The 18,578-nt window shown below is 49.3% G+C and overlaps 3 protein-coding genes across 5 annotated transcripts in view; 2 read left to right on the top strand and 1 right to left on the bottom strand.

Moving 5' to 3' along the window:
- The window catches only part of LOC102558044 (uncharacterized), a 29,284-nt gene extending 24,777 nt beyond the window's left edge, over positions 1–4,507 (top strand). The window contains exons 3-6 of the mRNA XM_006269963.4: positions 379–522; positions 959–1,018; positions 1,437–1,527; positions 2,234–4,507. Of these exons, the coding sequence (XP_006270025.1) occupies positions 379–522; positions 959–1,018; positions 1,437–1,527; positions 2,234–2,450 (512 nt within the window). The 3' untranslated portion in view covers positions 2,451–4,507. The remainder of the gene's footprint in view (positions 1–378; positions 523–958; positions 1,019–1,436; positions 1,528–2,233) is intronic.
- Positions 4,508–5,087: 580 nt separating this feature from the next.
- On the bottom strand, positions 5,088–18,197 carry NUDT2 (nudix hydrolase 2). 2 transcript variants are annotated; one of them, XM_006269953.4, is made up of 3 exons: positions 18,106–18,197; positions 10,556–10,705; positions 5,088–5,800 (listed from the first exon to the last, which is right to left on the bottom strand). In XM_006269953.4, exons 2-3 carry the CDS (start codon positions 10,689–10,691, stop codon positions 5,487–5,489), a joined length of 450 nt encoding a protein of 149 aa, XP_006270015.2. In that variant the 5' UTR covers positions 10,692–10,705; positions 18,106–18,197; the 3' UTR covers positions 5,088–5,486. The 2 variants fall into 2 exon arrangements, with proteins under 2 accessions (XP_006270015.2, XP_019335594.2); XM_019480049.2 differs by lacking the exon at positions 18,106–18,197 and adding an exon at positions 12,227–12,428.
- A 51-nt stretch (positions 18,198–18,248) lies between these two features.
- Positions 18,249–18,578, top strand: part of KIF24 (kinesin family member 24) — a 35,796-nt gene continuing 35,466 nt past the window's right edge. For both annotated transcript variants that reach the window (XM_019480032.2, XM_019480033.2), the window contains exon 1: positions 18,249–18,383. The gene's annotated coding sequence lies outside the window, so the exon portion shown is untranslated. The remainder of the gene's footprint in view (positions 18,384–18,578) is intronic.

The raw sequence follows: 18,578 nt of genomic DNA, 5'->3' as shown, positions 1-18,578 counted from the left end.
TCACGTCCCCCTAGATCTGCCTAAATAAGTCTCCTTAGCCTTTGGTGGGTGGATCTCTCAAGTACTTCATCGCCGGCTGATTAAGTATCGGACAAAGCTGTGTTAACTTCACTTCTCAGTGTTGCTAATAACCTGTGTCACTGGTTTAACATTAGTGTGGCCACGTGCATTCATCTAACATACTGCTAGTGTGTGTACATCACAGCTCTGACTGACCCGGGGCCCGCTCTGTGCTCTTCAACACCCTGCATTGGGTTCACCTGGCATCTAACACCATAGACCAAACGCTGCCCTGACCACGAGCTTGCTTCTGCTCTGTACAGTGAATAAGCCGTAACTCTAATGTACCTCTGGTTGTTGTTTTTTTTCCTGTCTAAGCTAAAATCATCAGTTCTTCACCAAAGATCCTTGTCCCCTCGAGGGCTTTTCCTATGGAGTCTGCTACCCCAAGTCTGGCCAATAACCTGAACAGCACAGTCTCTGCACTGGAGAGCAAACCGATGCATTTAAAAAAGAAGGATGGTTAGTACAGCCCCCTTTCCTCCTGACCGCATTGGGTAGGACAGCACAGGTAGCACTAGTGGGGTGACACGGGGCAACGGCACAGCAGGGTCCCTTAGGTATGGGCCGCATGTGCTTTTAGGTGTCTTAGCTCCCATTGGCATTAGTGGGATGGGGCCCCTGTGTTGTGGGGCTCATCCTTGCACGGTGTAGCTGTTCGATGGCGCGGTGAGATTTTTTCCCCAGTGATGCTGCAGTCAGTGCTAAAGGTGCATAGGCTCTGTGGATGGGCACTGGTCCTCCTGAATTGCCACCCAGGGCCCTCTTGCTCTTCCCACCAAAGTCCCTTGCAATTTAACTGCAGCCGTATGAAGTCAGGTCAAAGTAAAGTATGACGTTCCTTCCCCTTCCACAGTACAGGCCACTAATTTGAGTATCTCTGCTCCTTCCCCCATAGAGGGGCAAAGAGGGAAGCAGCACGGCCACCGAGGGAAAGCGGCTGGACCTCGGCAAGGAGGTATGTGCAAGCGACCAGCGAGCAAAGGACAAGACCAGGTGGAAGGCTGGGCCCCAAGGAAGAGACCCCTTCTTATGATCGTGAGCCTGGGAGTCAGTGGGGGAGTGCTGAACGCCGTCCACCCTGGGAGCCTGCTGGTACCCAACAGCGATTTCCCCCTTCCCTCCAACCCCGTGTCCAGAACGAGGGGTCCCGCATCAGGGAATTAGGCTTATTCATTACCCTGAACAAAATGGGAAAGCTTCCAGGGGGGTTTCCAAGCAGACTATCCCCAAAGTAGTGAAATCCTCTCCCCCAGCTCTACACCCCTTTTAGATAACAAAACTAAAATCAAGGTACATCTCTTGAAAAACAATTGCACAGCAAAGGGAAGAGGCGTAGAAAACCTGTCTGATTGCATGACTTGTTGCTGTTTCAGGCACCAACTGGAAGACGGCCATGCTGGTCCTCAGCCCCTTAGCTTTTATACTGGGGCTAATTATACTGATGCTGAATGTCCATTATAACAAGTGAGTTGGACCAAGAGCCTACTTATCCCTTGCATCATTTTTTTCATAGCTGCATAATGTAAAGGCCTGAAAGCCAAGCCTGCATTAGCATGTTAGTAGCCACGCTCTCCCGAACTGTACTGCTAATTCACCTCCAGCCTGTCTGCTAATGTTTCTTGCTGTAGGGTAGGGGCATGTGAGAAAAACAGGACACGCAACGGGCAGACTGAGTCCAGTAAGTCAGGAACAGGATACGCATACAGGGTCCTTCTCAATCACACCCATCACTTGTCTCTCCTGTTGTGTTATCTAACTCTGAGCAGTGGCATCAGGATTTCATAGACATTAGGGGCAGGAAGGGACCTCATGAGATTGTCGAATCCAGCCTCCAGATTGGGGTGCAGCAATGCAGGGTGGGGGGCTTCCTGTACTGCACCTGCAGTGCTCTGGGGAGGACTGAATGCACCACTGCGGTAAGCCGTCTAGAAAGATTGACCTCGAACAGCTTCCAGAGATGAGCTTGCCCCTCACCAGGAGGCAAAGCAAGGGTTGGGCATTATGGCTGATTGATGAGTTCGGGTTAATTGTTGGGCCACGGCAGTGCCGTAGAGACATCAGACAGCTGTGATGAATTAATCTCTGGGGAAGAAATAAATACAATTCTTGAAATAAATACAATTCTTGGTGACAGAACTGACACGTGGCGCCATTGTTTCTGATTCGATAGGAAGAAGAAGATCCTCAACGCATTGAAGCCCTACCCAGAGGACAGCAGTACAGCGGACTCAAAAGAGCGATCTTCATGTTTGGGGCCAGCAGGCACGCGGCAGCACAATGTTCCAGCCTCTCGCTCCCCTTCCTTGAGGCATGGGGAGATCCTGATCGAGTGGAAGGATGGGACCGTCACTCCTCTTTTTGACCATGCCGAATATCAAATAGATTAACTGAAATAATGGAGACAACAACGATGCCCTCCAATAAGAAATTCCCACTGGGAATAATTCATCCTTTAGTGAATTGTCTCAATAGCTTAAAGGTTTTGATAGGAAACAGTTAAAAAAACAACCCTGTTTTGAACACTTGGAGAACCATCACAATGTGGCACAAAGCTGTAGCAAGCAGAGCAGACTGTGCTGCTGCTTTAGATGCACGCTGCTTAGGTTATCCAAGGGTTCACATTTAATCTGCAAAGAGACCTAGAGACAATAAAAATGAACCCAAGTGCCTTGCTAGGAGCCACTGCCCTGAGCCTTCACCACTGATCCCACAAGCACATTCTTCCTCCAAACCAGCCATAATGGTGAAAAAGCAAATCCTAGCAGGCTTTGATTTTGCTCATAAGTGCTAAACTGGATCCCCTGACCTGTTTAAGGGCACTAAATTTCCTATTCCTTGGCTGGCAGCCTCAGTCTTTATCTTTGATCTCCTGCAGCTATGCGGAGGGCTCAATGAATGTGCACTGCTTGTACATAAACAGGTGTAGGATATGATACACTCAGTTTTGGAGGAAGGGGATCCTCCACTTCCCCTCTCTACTTCCCCTCTCATTATCATTCATTATACTTAATCTTGACCCTTGTTCAATGGAATTAGCAGGGTTTTAGTTCCCTTCTAGCATCCACAGATGTACGCTGATGTGTCCTTTCCTTTCTCCTTTGACGCCATGTCAGCATGAAGCGTCCTGTGGAGCACACCAGGGGTAAAAACGCTGGCAGACGAGAGGTTCCAGTAAGTCATGTCAGTTTATTGTTCAGCAGCATCAAAAGGATTATTTCCTCACTCAGACTTGGATGCCACTTTTCACTTTGCCTGGGAAATGTTATTACGGGGCCTTTGTGTTGCTTGGATTGACTGTTCTGCAGCTTGATTCACTCAGGCTGTCTCATAAGACGTGAACAAAGGGACACTGGAAGGTAAAACTATCAAACGGATATTTCTTACGTATAACTCGTTCTTAGCAGGTGAAACTCATTGCCACGAGGTATCGCTGCAGCTAGTACCTTAATAGGACTCAGGAACATGTTAAACATCAATAAAATAGAAATCAGAACCCTTCCAGTTCAGGGTATAGGATTGGAAGGGGAAACAAACATTTGCTTGGAGCAGATTATTCCATACTTATGTACTACAAGGGTTTGTACACCCGCCGATGAAGCATCTAGCATTGAGAGCTAGGATACTGGGTCAGACTGCTGATCAGGCAGGAGCTGTGTTTCTAAAGGAGGGTTTCCTTGTCGCTGACCCACGGGTACAAGCTGGCATTCACATTTCAACCAGAACGCTCAACCTTTGAAAAAACTTCTGCCGAGACATGTGCTGGGATGCAACATTTAGCACCTATTTTAGAGTCAAGCTGTCAAGTGTCCGAGCATCAGGTCCCCCACAGGATCAGCGAGGACACTGGTTACGTGCACAGATCCGAGGCAATTGCGTGTGCCCGCGCTGAGGCCTGTGTGAGTGCACCTCAGATGCCTGCACGTGAAAGCCGGGCCCTGGATGCACAACATTAACTTGCAATTCTATAGCCCTTTTCATCCCCCCCAAATCCTCATGCAGTTAATGAATGCACAAATTCAGTGCCATTCAAATGCAGATATCCACTTTGGGTTCAGCTAATACAGTGCTTTCTGTGTTGGCCACTGTCTGCTCGTTACGGCTGACTGGGTAGAATGGATTACTTGATAATGGCTCTGTATCCTTGCTTAGAGTCTTGCCTGTACACGCGAACAAAGCAATACTATTGTTTACATAGCACTGATTGAATGGTAGCTGAGAATAATAATGACAAAATATGACTGTGAAGCAGCACAAGTTTGTAGGTAGATTCTCGCTTGTATTGGTTGACTAGTTTAATCTTTCTCTCTGTTTTATTGTTCCAAATGTTACTAATGCGCTCTTTGTCCACCACTCCCTGTCAATACCCCAATGCAAGTGGGTTTGAACACTGTGCATAATAAAACCGACGCTAAACAAAAATATGGAGATGCTGAAATTATTTCCTTTTCCAGAAACACAGCACACTACTGTATGTGGCAGGTGTAATTGTGTTTCTGGCCTCTGATGTTCTGGCTGTTGTGTGTAAGAGTGTAACGCAGCATTGACTTCTACCATATGGAACGACAGACCTAGGACCGTAGGATCCTATATGTGAACGACAGACCAGTTTCAAATGAAATGACCATGTTGCCTGTTAGTGTCTCTAGCCCGCAGGGGAGTATAATACTATTATAGCAGAGAGATTCCACATTGGTGAAAGCAGGACGCCCTGGGCTCAGGGTAGACCAAGAAGCCCAGATCAGCATATGATACCTGGAAGGCATTCACAGTGACAGGACCCAAACAAGATGCAACAAAGAAAGCGGAAGGGGGAGCTAGAAATTCAGATTATGCACCTCTCTAACATCCTCCACCCCAGCCTCCCAAAGCACTTTACAAAATTAAACCTGTGATGGTAAGGAAACAAACCCATGCTGCAGGCAAGGAAAGGGTGAAGCAATTGAGCCAAGTTACCGCAGGAAGAGCTGGAAAAAGAGCCCAGGGCTTAGCCCACTGTGTGTTGTACACAGAACTTGACATTCAAGTTTTGCAATTTGTGTTTTATTATAACAAGTCTCCATATGTTTGTTTTTCACATCATTCTGGCATTGCATTTCACAGGTCCCAATGGCAACCATGCAGGAGATCACGTCTGGTTTTCTAAGGAAGTCTGAGGTTGCTCAACACTTCTGCAGACTTGCCCGGCAAGGTCCATGGTCCACGTCAGGCTTTAAACTCAGACATCTCTGCTCCTTGTTACAACTACACCTTCTGCCTCTCTGCACGAGCTAGAGGACGCAAGAGCACAAGCTCCAGAATAACTCAGATTAAGTAAATCAAATTAACTTTGAGGAAAACTGTGTTTCTGGAAAGCCCAACTTTATTCTCAGTTAAACCAGCCCCTGGCTCTCCTGCAAGATCCCCTTCTTCCTCCATGTAAGCTTTTAAGCCTCCAAAGAGAGAAACTGCTGTGCATCTCTAAGCACTGCCTGCATGTCCTTGTACTGAGCGAGCTTGCAGGCTTCCTCCAGGTTCAGCCAGCGGAAATCCTGGTGCTCATCCGAGAGCTTGATCTCCGTGTTGTGGTCCTTTATTTCTGCCAGCCAGTAGATAACGGTTTTGGGCTTGCCCCTGACGGCGTACTGCAGCTCTTTCTTAAATCCTTCGACGAGAGTGATCTGCCTGGAATCAAGTCCGGCCTCTTCTTGCGTCTCCCGCAGGGCTGTCTCCAGATCATCTTCCCCTGGGTCCACGTGGCCTGCAAAGGGGATGACAAAATAGGGCTCTGAGAAGAGAACCGGATACTCGGACCTTGTTCCTTCAACTGGCAATGATGAAACCCACGTGCTGCAGCTGCCTTGCCACAAACAGCAGCCCGCACGCCCTAGCGTCTCATCCGGGACCACAGGCTGCCTTTGAATATTTCAAACCCTTTCAAGTTCTGTCCTAAATGCTCCTCTCCTTTCTGCCCTTGGCTGTCAGGCTTGCCTCTCATGTCCTGACGTTGGCAGATTACCCCCCGGTGTCCTATAAGCTGACACTCTCCTCCTACTCCTCTCCAGCTCTGTTTCCACTGAAATCTTCCATTTTATTCTAATACGGTAATTGTATTTTTGGCTAAGGAACTGCAGGACTCAACAATGTTATTCTCTAATCAAACCAACCCCTCTGCTGAGCAACAGCTGTTCTCCCTCTGCTTCTCCCAAGCAGCTTAAGAGCCTGATTTTGCAAACCTCTGGCTCAAGTGAGTAGTCCCAAAGTCCACGGTGCTGCTGACCCGGACACGGGGTATGCCACAAACAGGGAGTGGACACAGGCTCTCAGAGACAGGGCAAGGAAATCAGGCCTGAGGCTCAAGTGCAGCACAGACAGTTTTCAGCACTGTTTTCTATCCAAACAACTAAATCTGCCCCAAGGGGGATAAAGCCAGGAGTTCCTCGCTGCTCAGAAGCACCTCGCACAGTGAGAAACGCAGAGGGAGCTACTTCACACACTGGCAAAAAAGAAAAACTGAATCAACATGCGACAAATAAAAAATAATTAATGATATTAGTGGAGCTGGGAGCTGTTGAGGAGTTGCTATGCTTCTCCTCAACAGCTTTGGAGGTGGATCATTTCAATGGTGCATCATGTGACTATGGTATAGCTAACCTACATGAAAATAGAGACACACAAGTGCAGCCTCAAGGGCATCTCAGAAGCAGGAGAGCCAGTGCTGAAGAATATGTTGATTTTCAATCATTTAGTAATGATTCTGAAGTGCTGGCAGGTGCATCTGGATGCAAGCTACTATGCAGCGGTACAAGGAGCAATTAAACGAGATCAGGATCGCTGCAGGGCTCTTTAATCAGGTGCGTGGGCTGGGACGTGTAGCAAGCTCGAGTGGGGTTATTTCTCTTCCTTGCCAAAGTACAGCAGTGTTGCTATTCTGGTTGTCTCCCTTCCCTTCATATTCCTCAGGAGGAAAGAAACCCTTACCAACCAGGGATAAATATAACATCTGCCCAAGTTGTTTTTACTTTCCCTGAGAAAGGCCAAATTTAGATTTCTCACGAAAACACGAGACATGAACACAAACAGACCAAACAGAGACAGGTCTCGAAAAAGCCCCGGTGCAGAGAGTCCATAAAAAAACCAAACAGGCCTAATTCATCCTTGATGTAACTCTATTGATTTCCGAAGATGTATTTGCGATGGACCGCAATCTCCGGATGGCTATGCTAGAGATTAATTTGGCCCGCAAGCACTTGAAGCCACCAGCGCTTGTAAAACTGGGAGGAATGGAAAAGCCTGTGTTTTCCCACAAATGGATCTCACTCGCTTTTCTGTCGATCAGAAGTCGGCACGTCTTATGCTCCTTACATCCTGGGGTCACTTCAGTGAAAAAGCCTGGTTCCATTCGAAAAAAGTACTCTAAAACAATAAGCCCCCTAGTTTACACGTTTAGGTCTCAGTGACTTGAGATCATGTGTTCAGCAAATTTGTACAAAGACTTTTCCTCCAGTTCTCAGCACCCCAAGTCACAGTGCATTTTTATTTCTGATGGCACCAGTGGGCATACTTCTGCACCTACAACTCAGTTACCAACGACTCTCATTCATGCTGTTGCTCGGTCTTGCATGGCTGCATTGACTGCGGTGCAAAAGATAACTACCAAACACTTGACAATGGCTAGGCTGCTGACGGCTCTAGAAAGCAATGCTAAACAGCACCAGTGGTCCCAGGTGTGGGGTGCAAGCCTAGTACAAACTAAAAGTAAAAAAGAACCGATCACCAAGGTTTGGTTCTTGTCTCAAGGGCAAGATCAAGCTCTTGGTCACTTGGAGGAGTCACTTCACCCCCTTGTTGCTACCTGCAAATCTAGGATCTGAAAGGGAACCCACCAGGCTTCCAAGCCTGTGCAGTTGATGCCCAGACAGCAGATGTCCTTAAAAGAGAGGTGATGGTCAATGTATCAGCCAGCTCCTTTAAGTGTTTCTTACCTCAGATCAGCATCATCTCAGTTTCCTAGGTTTAGAGGGACTCTGCTGCTTCCTATCATTTTAGCAAAGCTCACGTCTGATCCCTAAAGGGAGTGTCAGCAATGGACGGACCAGGCAAGATGCTCTTCCACTGATATTCTCCAAACCAGCGCAGCCGATGCAATGATCCTGACTGCCCCGTAGGACAACCCAGTGGAAGCATACGGAAAAAGCTGCGTTAGACAGAGTAGCATTCTCTGGAATGAAAATATTTCTGTCGCCCCTTTCAGCCTTTCTTTGGACCCAACTATGGCACAGAGATGGCTCTAGTGTTCTCCAATCCATGCTCAGAGCCTGATGGCTTTTTCTCTACCTGCAGCTCTCAGTACTGATGACCCCAGCATGTCTGTGGACAATCCCTCCAGAGCTAAGAATCATACGTAAGCAGCTGCCGTTTCTTCCCAACTCCCAGCCTGGTACAGAAAGGATGACCCTGCCTTTCCCCAGAGGCTCAGATCTGTCACCCTTCCTAGCAGGCATGCATAACAGGCTGCTGTAGGAGAGACTGTAGCAAAAGCATTACTTTTGCATTACACTGCTGTTTCACGCACTGATGATAAACCTCAGCAACCTGCCCTCTGAGTCAGTGAGAGTAAGCAACCCTGCAGCTCCCTGCTCTTCACTGACTCCCCATCTGACACCAGCGCAGCGCAATGGGCTGTGGAGGACAGTCCGCTCAACATCTCTCTGTCAGCAGTCAGCTGTTGGGATGTCACAGGTTTAGACACACACACCAAAGGCCATGGAGTTGATGGTGATGGGTTAGGATAGCACCCTTAGGGCACAGACTGGAGCTCTGCTCACCTTTTGGTACCAGAAAGCACAGTTTGAGCCAAGGGGGATGGGCACTTCATAAATTATTCTGAAAAGATGGAACAGCAGCGCTGGTTGAAAGTGCTTTTTCCACCCACTTCCCACTGGCAGAGTAGTTTTGAGTTTTTCTTTCAAATCTGGGCCTTGCCATGTTTTCCATGTTGACATTAGCTGAAGATTATATTGTACCAGAGGCTCTACTAGGGGCTATATTCAAGGACCACTCAGAAACTGCAGCTAGTGCAGAAGGCAAGCCACAGCTCATTCAATTCATAGTCAGTCTAGAAGCTGCAGTGGTTGCCAGTTTGTCACCAGATACTCTTAAAGGTTGCTGTGGGTTTCTAGACCCCTAAATGGTAGTCAACGGCACACTCTGGCACTGCCCTTTGGCAGCGGCAGAAGCAGGGATGCAGGGACTTCCTTATTTTCCTGGTGTACCAGGCTGGGAGTTGGGAGTTCCCAACTCCCTTATTTTCCTGAATTGAATGTTGTGTTCACAGGGGGAGGGATAGTATTTGTGGGATAATCACAGCCCCTCTGTGGAACAAGGGCTGTGGGACTGGGATGGATATTAGAGGACAGTAGAGGAGGTTCCCCTGGATGAGAGACAGGGCAGTGGCAGTGGGGAGAGGTTTTCTATACCCACATATGAATAGGGGTTAGAAAGGTTGGGAGCATAGTTGGGATGGACCGGAGGGTTTGCTGTCCTGGGTGAAAGTCACGGAAGTGGAAGTGCCATTTGGGGATGCGTTACATAACATCTTGAGGTTATTCTGTCTTTTACTGTAAGCCACTCAGCCTTTTTGGGGAGGGTGGCATGCAAGTCTAATGAACAAATAAGTGGTGCAGCCCTGGTTATCTATTGTGCCCTCTCCCTTTGTGGCACCATGGCAGTGTGGGACAGCCAGGATGCTTGTTGCTGATGTCAGGGGATCCTCAGTGAGAACCATCCACCAAGGACCGCTCTTCTCAGTGGAGTATCACACCGCAGTCCAAATTGCCTGATACCCCCGCACACTGATCATTCACTTACCTAGACTTCAGGCTAAGAGGATATGGGGAGGTGCAGGAGGGCGGTTGCTACCTTTAACGGGGAGTCAGAGATGGGAGTTACTTGCTGACCTTGTACCAGTTTGCATATTCCTATTTAAGATGCTTCAAGATGCTTCCTATGCAAAGATGCTTCAAGACTGCGTAGATCACTTCAAAAAAGCTATATGGATGCAGTCAGCATGTGTGACATTGTGGCTCATTGTCTTGGGTACCCAAGAGGATTTCAGAGGATAAAAAGAATCTAAATTAAAATGTATTTCTGTGCTGATATATCCTAACATCCTGGGCCAGAGGGACCCCAAACACAGATGTGCTCTGCCATTCGCTTTCAGAGACAAGCCTCTGTACTGGGTCTCAGGGCATTGCCTGGGCTTGCCTTGCATTTAGTTACACACAATCTACTTGCCATAGCACACCGGCTACTGCAAACCCTGACCTGGCAACTAGCAAAACTCCACTGCAGTCAGATGTGTGTAATGATGCACCTGTGATCCTAGTGTACTTAACTGATTCAGCTGCCCTATATGATTAATAGCCAACAGACTAGATGTCTTCACACCGTGTCTGCTTCTTCAGTACAGTAAACAGCAGAATAAGCTGCTTTGTGCTAGCAGGACAAACGTCACCTTTTGGTGGGGTCCAGTGGTGAGTCCCGTACGATGTCTGCAGAAGGAGGTATTCAATGTTGTTGCCAACTTTAGAAGAAAGGCATCCTGGCTGTAGCCTCCTGTAGATTATCAAGCCACATGCCCTCAGAGCCATGCTCCTCCTGTGAACTGTAATGAGAAATAAATGAGTGCAAAGAATGAGAGCGCTCCAAACATGAGTGACAATACTGTACCTTGGGTTTAAACAGAGTCGAGATATACTCTGGAAATTCATTTTCAGTATGGACATCTATCTGCATCAGTGGTTAGACAGTTAATTTCCCTTCTTGCTAGGGAAAAATCTATCCTCTCTCTCCAAAAATAGGAAGCCGGTTACTACATGAAAATCAGATATAAAAACCCAGCAACTCACTGTCAACATTTCAGATCTTTGAGTGTGACATTTTGAAGCCAAGATATCAATAAGCCGCATAGGATGTTGGAAAAGAACAGATAGGAAATGGAAAATCAGTGACTAATGCACCGTGTCTCTAAAGTTCAAAGACTCTCTAAGCCCTGTACAAATATTACATTCCTAGGAACCAGTGCTGTATTTGACCACACATTTTCCAGAGGTGATGTATCATGGCAAGTAACCGCTGAGGAGAAAAACCTCCTCCCAGGGGCCAAAATCTTTGTTCCCTGCCCCAGCTGCTAGCCTGTAAGCCCTGTTTGTAGGCCCAAGGGAAGTTGAAGCTATAATGTGATTGATGCACAGTGTTGGGCAACACACCTCTGTGACGATGATGACCATTGAGCAGCACCATGTATAATAAAGATCCTCAAGGCAACCATTATTTTGATACAGTAAAGAATGGGAAACGGAAGAAGCAGGATGCAGTGGAGAATATACAGCAGGAACGGTGTTAACTCCCTTTCCTAACCAATTATTTACACGTTGGTAGATCCTTCCATATGTCAATAAAGAATAGGCTTATATTGCACTTTTCAGGCATGGATCACGCAGTAGCGCTCAAAGTTAATCCTCCACTTTGCAGATGGCGAAACTGAGGTGCAGAGGCAGAAAATAACTTGTTCAGAAATGCTGTGACAAATTCTAGGTTAGTCCTGCTTTGCTGACTTACCCCTAACAAAGCTGCTTCCCTGCCACTTAGATGTTGTCAGCGTGTTACAAGGTAGGCCAACGTTGACACCTGTGGCTAAGTTCCCTGTAGTTTGAGTTACGAAAGTTACAGAGATTAGTAGTTAATTTTAGACAGAATTAAATCCTGGGGTATGAAACTGCCTGTTCAGACCTGTGGCAATGCAAACGAGTTATATGGGGAATTAGCACCATCTCCTGTACAGGCCTAGATATGCAACATTCAAGAGCACGGAAGCCAGAAGAAAAGCCTCCAACAGTTTTCAGCTGCAATAGGTTTAATGACAAGCACATATGCCCAACTGTGATTTGTTCCCAGATACAGCCCCAGCTGCAGGAGACACATGAGCCAGCTGAGTAGGAGTGAATACTGCCAGACATTTAAGTGTCCTGCTATTAACTGGGTCAATCTTGAGATTAATTAATCTACCCAGGGTCTCAGCCCTTTGCATCTGATGTATCTGAACTCGTGGGTACCAATGAAAAGAAAGCACCATTATGAGCAGCGGTTGCACCTGTGCTACGCAAACCAGGCTAGAGAGTTTTACCCAGCAATTCCTGCATCAATCCCTGGTGAATCTCGAGGCTCTCCCCCACACTTTGCAAGGTCAGTTTAACAGGACATCTCTTCAACCTCCGAAGAGCCTCTCTCCACTCCTCTAGTCCTCGCCAAGCCAGAAGGGCCCAGTGCATGATGAGTGAAGCTGATGATCATACTTCACACTTCAAGAAGTCTCCTCCTCTGCAGACATTAATTATTTCCTCTGCTTCTTGCTAGGGGAAAAAAAAAAATCTATCCTCTTTCCCAGGAAGCCAGTTACTATGTAAAAATCAGACACAAAAACCCAACAACTCATTGTCAACATTTTACATCTTTAAGTATGACATTTTGAAGCTGAGATATCAATAAACCATACATAATGTTGGAAGAGAACAGATAAGTGGAAAATCAATGATTAATAGGGTGCTTCTAAAGCTTAAACTCTCCAAGGCCCATTTATTCCCCACCCCCATTTCATAGATTTCATAGACATTAGGGCTGGAAGGGACCTCGGAAGATCATCGAGTCCAGCCCCTGCCCAAAGGGCAGGAAGTCAGCTGGGTTCATAGGATCCCAGCAAGATAAGCATCCAGTTTGCTCTTAAAGGTGTTCAATGTAGGCGCTTGAACCACCTCTGGTGGCAGGCTGTTCCAGACCTTGGGGACTCGGACAGTAAAGAAATTCTTCCTTATGTCCAGCCTGAAACGATCTTGTAGTAGTTTGTGACCATTCGACCTCGTCATCCCTTGGGGCGCTCTGGTGAACAAACGTTCCCCCAGATACTGGTGGTCACCCCTGATAAACTTGTAGGTGGCCATCAGATCACCCCTGAGCCTGCGCTTTTCCAGGCTAAAGAGCCCCAGGGCTCTCAGCCTGTCATCGCAGGGTCTGCTTCCCTGACCTCTGATCATGCACGTGGCTCTCCTCTGGACTCTCTCAAGCTTCTCCACATCCTTTTTGAATTGTGGAGCCCAAAACTGGACGCAGTACTCCAGCTGCATCACCAAGGCCGAGTACAAGGGGAGAATGACGTCCCGGGATTTGCTTGAGATGCATCTATGGATGCAAGCCAGCGTTTTGGTTGCTTTATGAGCCGCAGCATCGCACTGCAGGCTCATGTTCATCTTGTGGTCAATGATGACCCCCAAGTCTCTTTCTTCCATAGTGCTAACCAACATAGCACTGCTGAGCCTATAAGGATGCTGCGGGTTTTTCTTCCCAAGGTGGAGAACCTTGCATTTATCGGCGTTGAACACCATCAGATTCTCATCCGCCCACTTGCTGAGCCTGTCCAGGTCAGCCTGGATTTAACAAACTGGGGATCAGATGCCCTGCTCCATGGGCTTCAGCTGGCTTTATCCTCTCCAGGGTCTCAAGCAACTATTATAACAAGAAGAAAGCTCCTGCCTGGAACAGCCTCAAGCCTCCAGTCCCACAAAGTGCCCACTTGCTGCTGGCATACCGTCTTGAACCTAGGAGGTGGCAATAGAGACTATAGCTGGGTGAGCAGAGCCCACTGGAAGGATGCAGTGTGTCCAAGTGATGAACTTGTTTGCTGCTGGCCTGGCTACCTCACCTCTGAAATGATGGAAGCAAAGTCAAGAAAAGGCCTCTTTTGTCAGCCTTGCTGCATCCATGGGAATGGGCTTCCAAGGGAGGTGGTGCTCGCCCCTACCTTGGGGGTCTTCAAGAGGAGAGTGGACAAGCACCTGGCTGGGGTCACTCTTTCCTGCCCGGGGCAGGGGGTTGGACTTGATGACCTACTGAGGTCCCTTGCAACCTTCGGATCTATGTATCTAGGATTTTGAAAAGACGGGTGCAGATAGTGTGGTGCATCATCCCATATAACACGATGCATATTTTTCTCCACGTAAAAAAGCCACTAGAAGCTTTACGCTAGGGACCTAGAACAGTATATAAGAAAATATGTTTGTACAGTATGACCTATATGTGACCATGTTACCCCATTAGTACAAAAATAGATGTTACTGCAGCTCACTAACGTAGGCTTAACTCCTTGGTGTCAACAGTGGACATTGTGCAGGGGACTCCAATCCCAATGCAAAAATTAATACTAATACTACAACCGTAACGGCTCCATCTTTGCACCACGGTATCTCTCTCTGCCATTTTATTAACCCTGTTTTAGTGCACTCGACAGTGTGCTAACCTGCTTTTCTCTTCTGTAAGCATTTTGCATTATTGGGCTTTATTACCTGCCTTGCGTTGTATAAAAGAGCCATTTCTATTGTACATTTTACACGTTTATACCTTAACTTTTTGGGTGGCCAGATTCTGAACTGGATTGTCAGAACAGTGTATGTGCTTCTAGGCTTTTTTTCTTTAAAATTATAAAATTATAGAGGACTAGGGCTGGAAGGGACTCGCAGAGAGGACTAGGTCAGCAGTGATGAGAAGCTGTTACCTCTGGGAGTTATCCAGGCCTAGGTGCAGGGACCTGGTGGCTCCCCCACTGCAGGGGAAAGTAGAGGTGAGGTGCACCGATACATCAGTTCATATCGTATCAGCACTGATGAAAGGAAAACTGACATTATCGGCAATCAGCTTTTTTTGGCTGATGTGGCCTATAATGCCACCAAGAAATGCCACGTGCATGCGTGCAGCTGAAGCAATCATGCAGCCAGCCTGGCAGCTTGGACAGTAGCATCCAGCTGGTAAGTCTATTGGAGTGAAGGGGTGGAGGGGAGGGAAGGGGCGTGTGGGGGCAGATTGAAGCTCCCACAATGAGGGAGGGAGTGGGGCTGGGGCTGGGGCAGCACAGTCGGGGTGGGGTATGGGTTAGAGCTGCAAGCGGCTCATCCGGGGACCATGGGGAGGAAGCAAAAGGAAGGCCCAGGGAGGAATAGGACCCCTACTAAATGGGCAGAAGCAATTGGTGACAGACAGGGGGGACAAGGCTGAACTCCTCAATGAGTTCTTTGCCTCAGTGTTCCTAAGTGAGGGGCACGACAAGGCTCTCACTGGGGTTGTAGAGAGGCAGCAGCAGGACGCCAGACTGCCATACGTAGACCCTGAGATGGTGCAGAGTCACTTGGAGGAACTGGATGCCTTTAAGTTAGCAGGCCCGGATGAGCTCCATCCGAGGGTACTGAAGGCGCTGGCCGACATCATTGCAGAACCACTGGCGGTAATATTTGAGCAGTCATGGCGCACGGGCCAAGTCCCAGAGGACTGGAAAAGGGCCAATGTGGTCCCCATTTTCAAGAAGGGGAGGAAGGAAGACCCAGGCAACTATAGGCCAGTCAGTCTCACCTCCATCCTTGGCAAAGTCTTTGAAAAAATTATCAAGGCTCACATTTGTGAGAGCCCGGCAGGACAAATTATGCTGAGGGGAAACCAGCACGGGTCAAAGCAGGTAGGTCATGCCCGACTAATCTAGTCTCTTTTTATGACCAGGTTACAAAATGCCTGGACGCAGGAGTAGGGGTTGATGTTGTATACTTAGACTTCAGGAAGGCCTTCGATGCGGTATCCCACCCCATACTGGTGAACAAGCTAAGAGGCTGTGATGTGGATGACTACACAGTCCGGTGGGTGGCGAATTGGCTAGAGGGTCGCACCCAGAGAGTCGTAGTGGATGGGTCGGTATCAACCTGGAAGGGTGTGGGCAGTGGGGTCCCACAGGGCTCGGTCCTTGGACCGATACATTTCAATGTCTTCATCAGCGACTTGGACAAGGGAGTGAAATGTACTCTGTCCGAGTTTGCGGATGACACAAAGCTGTGGGGAGAAGTGGACACGCCGGAGGGCAGGGAACAACTACAAGCAGACCTGGATAGGTTGGACATATGGGTGGAAAACAACAGGATGCAGTTCAACAAGGAGAAATGCAAAGTGCTGCACCTAGGGAGGAAAAATGTCCAGCATACCTACAGCCTAGGGAATGACCTGCTGGGTGGCACAGAGGTGGAAAGGGATCTTGGAGTCGGCAGTGTGACGAAGCCATCAGAAAAGCCAATGGCACTTTATCGTGCATCAGCAGATGCATGATGAACAGATTCAAGGAGGTGATACTTCCCCTCTGTCGGGAGCTGGTCAGACCGCAGTTGGAGTACTGCGTGCAATTCTGGGCGCTGCACTTCAAGAGGGATGTGGATAACCTGGAGAGGGTCCAGAGAAGGGCCACGCGTATGGTTAAGGGCTTGCAGGCCAAGCCCTACGAGGAGAGACTGGGGCACCTGGACCTCTTCAGCCTCCTCAAGCAAAGGTTGAGAGGCGACCTTGTGGCTGCCTTTAAGTTCATCACGGGGGCACAGAAGGGAATTGGTGAGGTTTTATTCACCAAGGCGCCCCTGGGGGTTACAAAAAATAATGGCCACAAGCTAGCAGAGAGCAGATTTAGACTGGACATTAGGAAGAACTTCTTCACAGTTCGAGTGGCCAAGGTCTGGAACGGGCTCCCAAGGGAGGTGGTGCTCTCCCCTACCCTGGGGGTCTTCAAGAGGAGGTTAGACGAGTATCTAGCTGGGGTCATCTAGACCCAGCACTCTTTCCTGCTTATGCAGGGGGTCGGACTCGATGATCTATTGAGGTCCCTTCCGACCCTAACATCTATGAATATATGAATCTATGGAGGCGGCAATTGGATTGGTATCGGCTGATATGGTTCATTAATAATTGGCCATCAGTATCAGCCCAAAAAATCTTTATCAGTGCTCCCCTAGGATCACCCCTATTCAAGTCATCCCAGACGCATCCATAATCTAAACTCTACGTAAACTATGGTCAACCTTGACAACCATAGTGTCAAAGCAAAACCAAATATAACTCCAGGGCTGTGAACCTGGGACCTACATGACCAGGAGCAGCGAACAACAGCAGCAGTGCAGAACAAAAGATAGCTTAATTAGTGGAACATGAAGACCATTAAAAAAGAGAGCAGGTCGTTAACACCTGTGGAACGAAGAGTTTAGAAAGGATCGGGTGGATTTTAAGGAGGCATGATGTCAATGGCTTCCTGAACAGAAACGTTGCTGCCATTTCCAGGCAGCTGGTTTTAAACACTGGGTGGAGCAGGAATCAAATGGGGGTGCAAGTGCATCAGGGCACCTGCCTGGATCCGCCTCAGCTGCGTCCACACTAGAGGTTTTGCTGGCAGAGCTAAGAAACAGGATCTTTGCAGTGCTGGTGGGCAATACAAGCTGCAGCAACGGAGATCGAAGGTTGGATATTAGGAAAATCTTTCTCGCTGTGAAGCACTGAAACGGGATCCCGAGAGAGATGGTGAAATCTCCATGCTTGGAGGTGGTGAAGCCCCGGGTAGACAAAGCCGTGGCTGGGATGATGTAGTTGGGGCTGGTCCTGCTTGGAGCAGGTTGGACTGGATGCACCAGTCCTCGCTGTCTACGTGTCCGGGGCGGATCCACGGGGGTGCCCTGCTCGGTGCACTCCCCGCGACCCCCTTTTATTCTGGTTCCACCCAACGCTGAAAACAGGCGGCGGCAGCAGCGTTTCGGTCCAGGCGGCGCTGAGGAAGCCCCTCGACTTCCCGGCTCATCGCCGATCCCTGCTAAACTCTTCGCTCCGCAGGCGTTAACGACCCTTGCTCTTTCCCAAGGGTCTCGTCGCAGCGCTGCCCAAGCCGGCCTGTGCTCCGCGCCCAGTCGCTGCTCCTGCATCCCGGGCGCGACTCCTTGCAACGACATCCTGTCTGGTTTTGCTTCCACCGAATCCTCCGGGCCCCCCTGGCAGCATCCTCTAGCTGCTAACGGAGAACGCCAGGAGCCTTTCCTCTGCCTCTGCACCCCCTCCTCCCAATCCCACCCCCACTCTGCTGTGGGGACCCCCCCTTTCTGCTCCAGCTCCCAGGCCTGGGCTGCGACCACCAGCGCTAGGACCCAGGGACGCCCCCACACCCCCGCTCACCTGTCTCCTCGGCTCTTCCGGGCGCAGCGCAGGAGGCGTGTCCGGCCGCGCCGACTGACACCCGCCTCAGCCAATCGCAGACCCGCGATGCTTCAGCTTCCGATTGGTCCGCGGGAAGGGGCAAGCCCCGCCTCCTCTCCTCCTCCTCCTCTCTTGTTTCCGGCGCGACTTTGGGCGGGAGCGTTCGAATGCGGCGGCGGCGTTGCCATGGGGATGCGGCCTAGCGCCCGGCGCGGAGCCTGCGTGGAGTGAGGGCCCGGGCGGGCCGCGCGGTCGCGGTGAGTGGCTGCGAGGAGCCGCGGGGCCCGAGGGCGAAAGTGGGGTGAGGGTGGTGTTGCCATGGAGACCGCGCCCCCCGCATTGGCTGTCTAGGGGCCCGTTGTCATGGAGACGGGGGACTCTGCTGCATCCCTGCCTGGGATGGGGATGGGGATGGGGATGGAGGGCTGCGCAGGCTCAGACTTCCCTGGGGC

This window comes from Alligator mississippiensis, chromosome 3 (assembly GCF_030867095.1).
Source record: "Alligator mississippiensis isolate rAllMis1 chromosome 3, rAllMis1, whole genome shotgun sequence".
In the NCBI taxonomy this organism is placed as follows: Eukaryota; Metazoa; Chordata; order Crocodylia; family Alligatoridae; genus Alligator; species Alligator mississippiensis.
The sequence above is the reverse complement of the archived record's forward strand: the minus strand, read 5'-3'. Positions and strand labels throughout refer to the sequence as shown.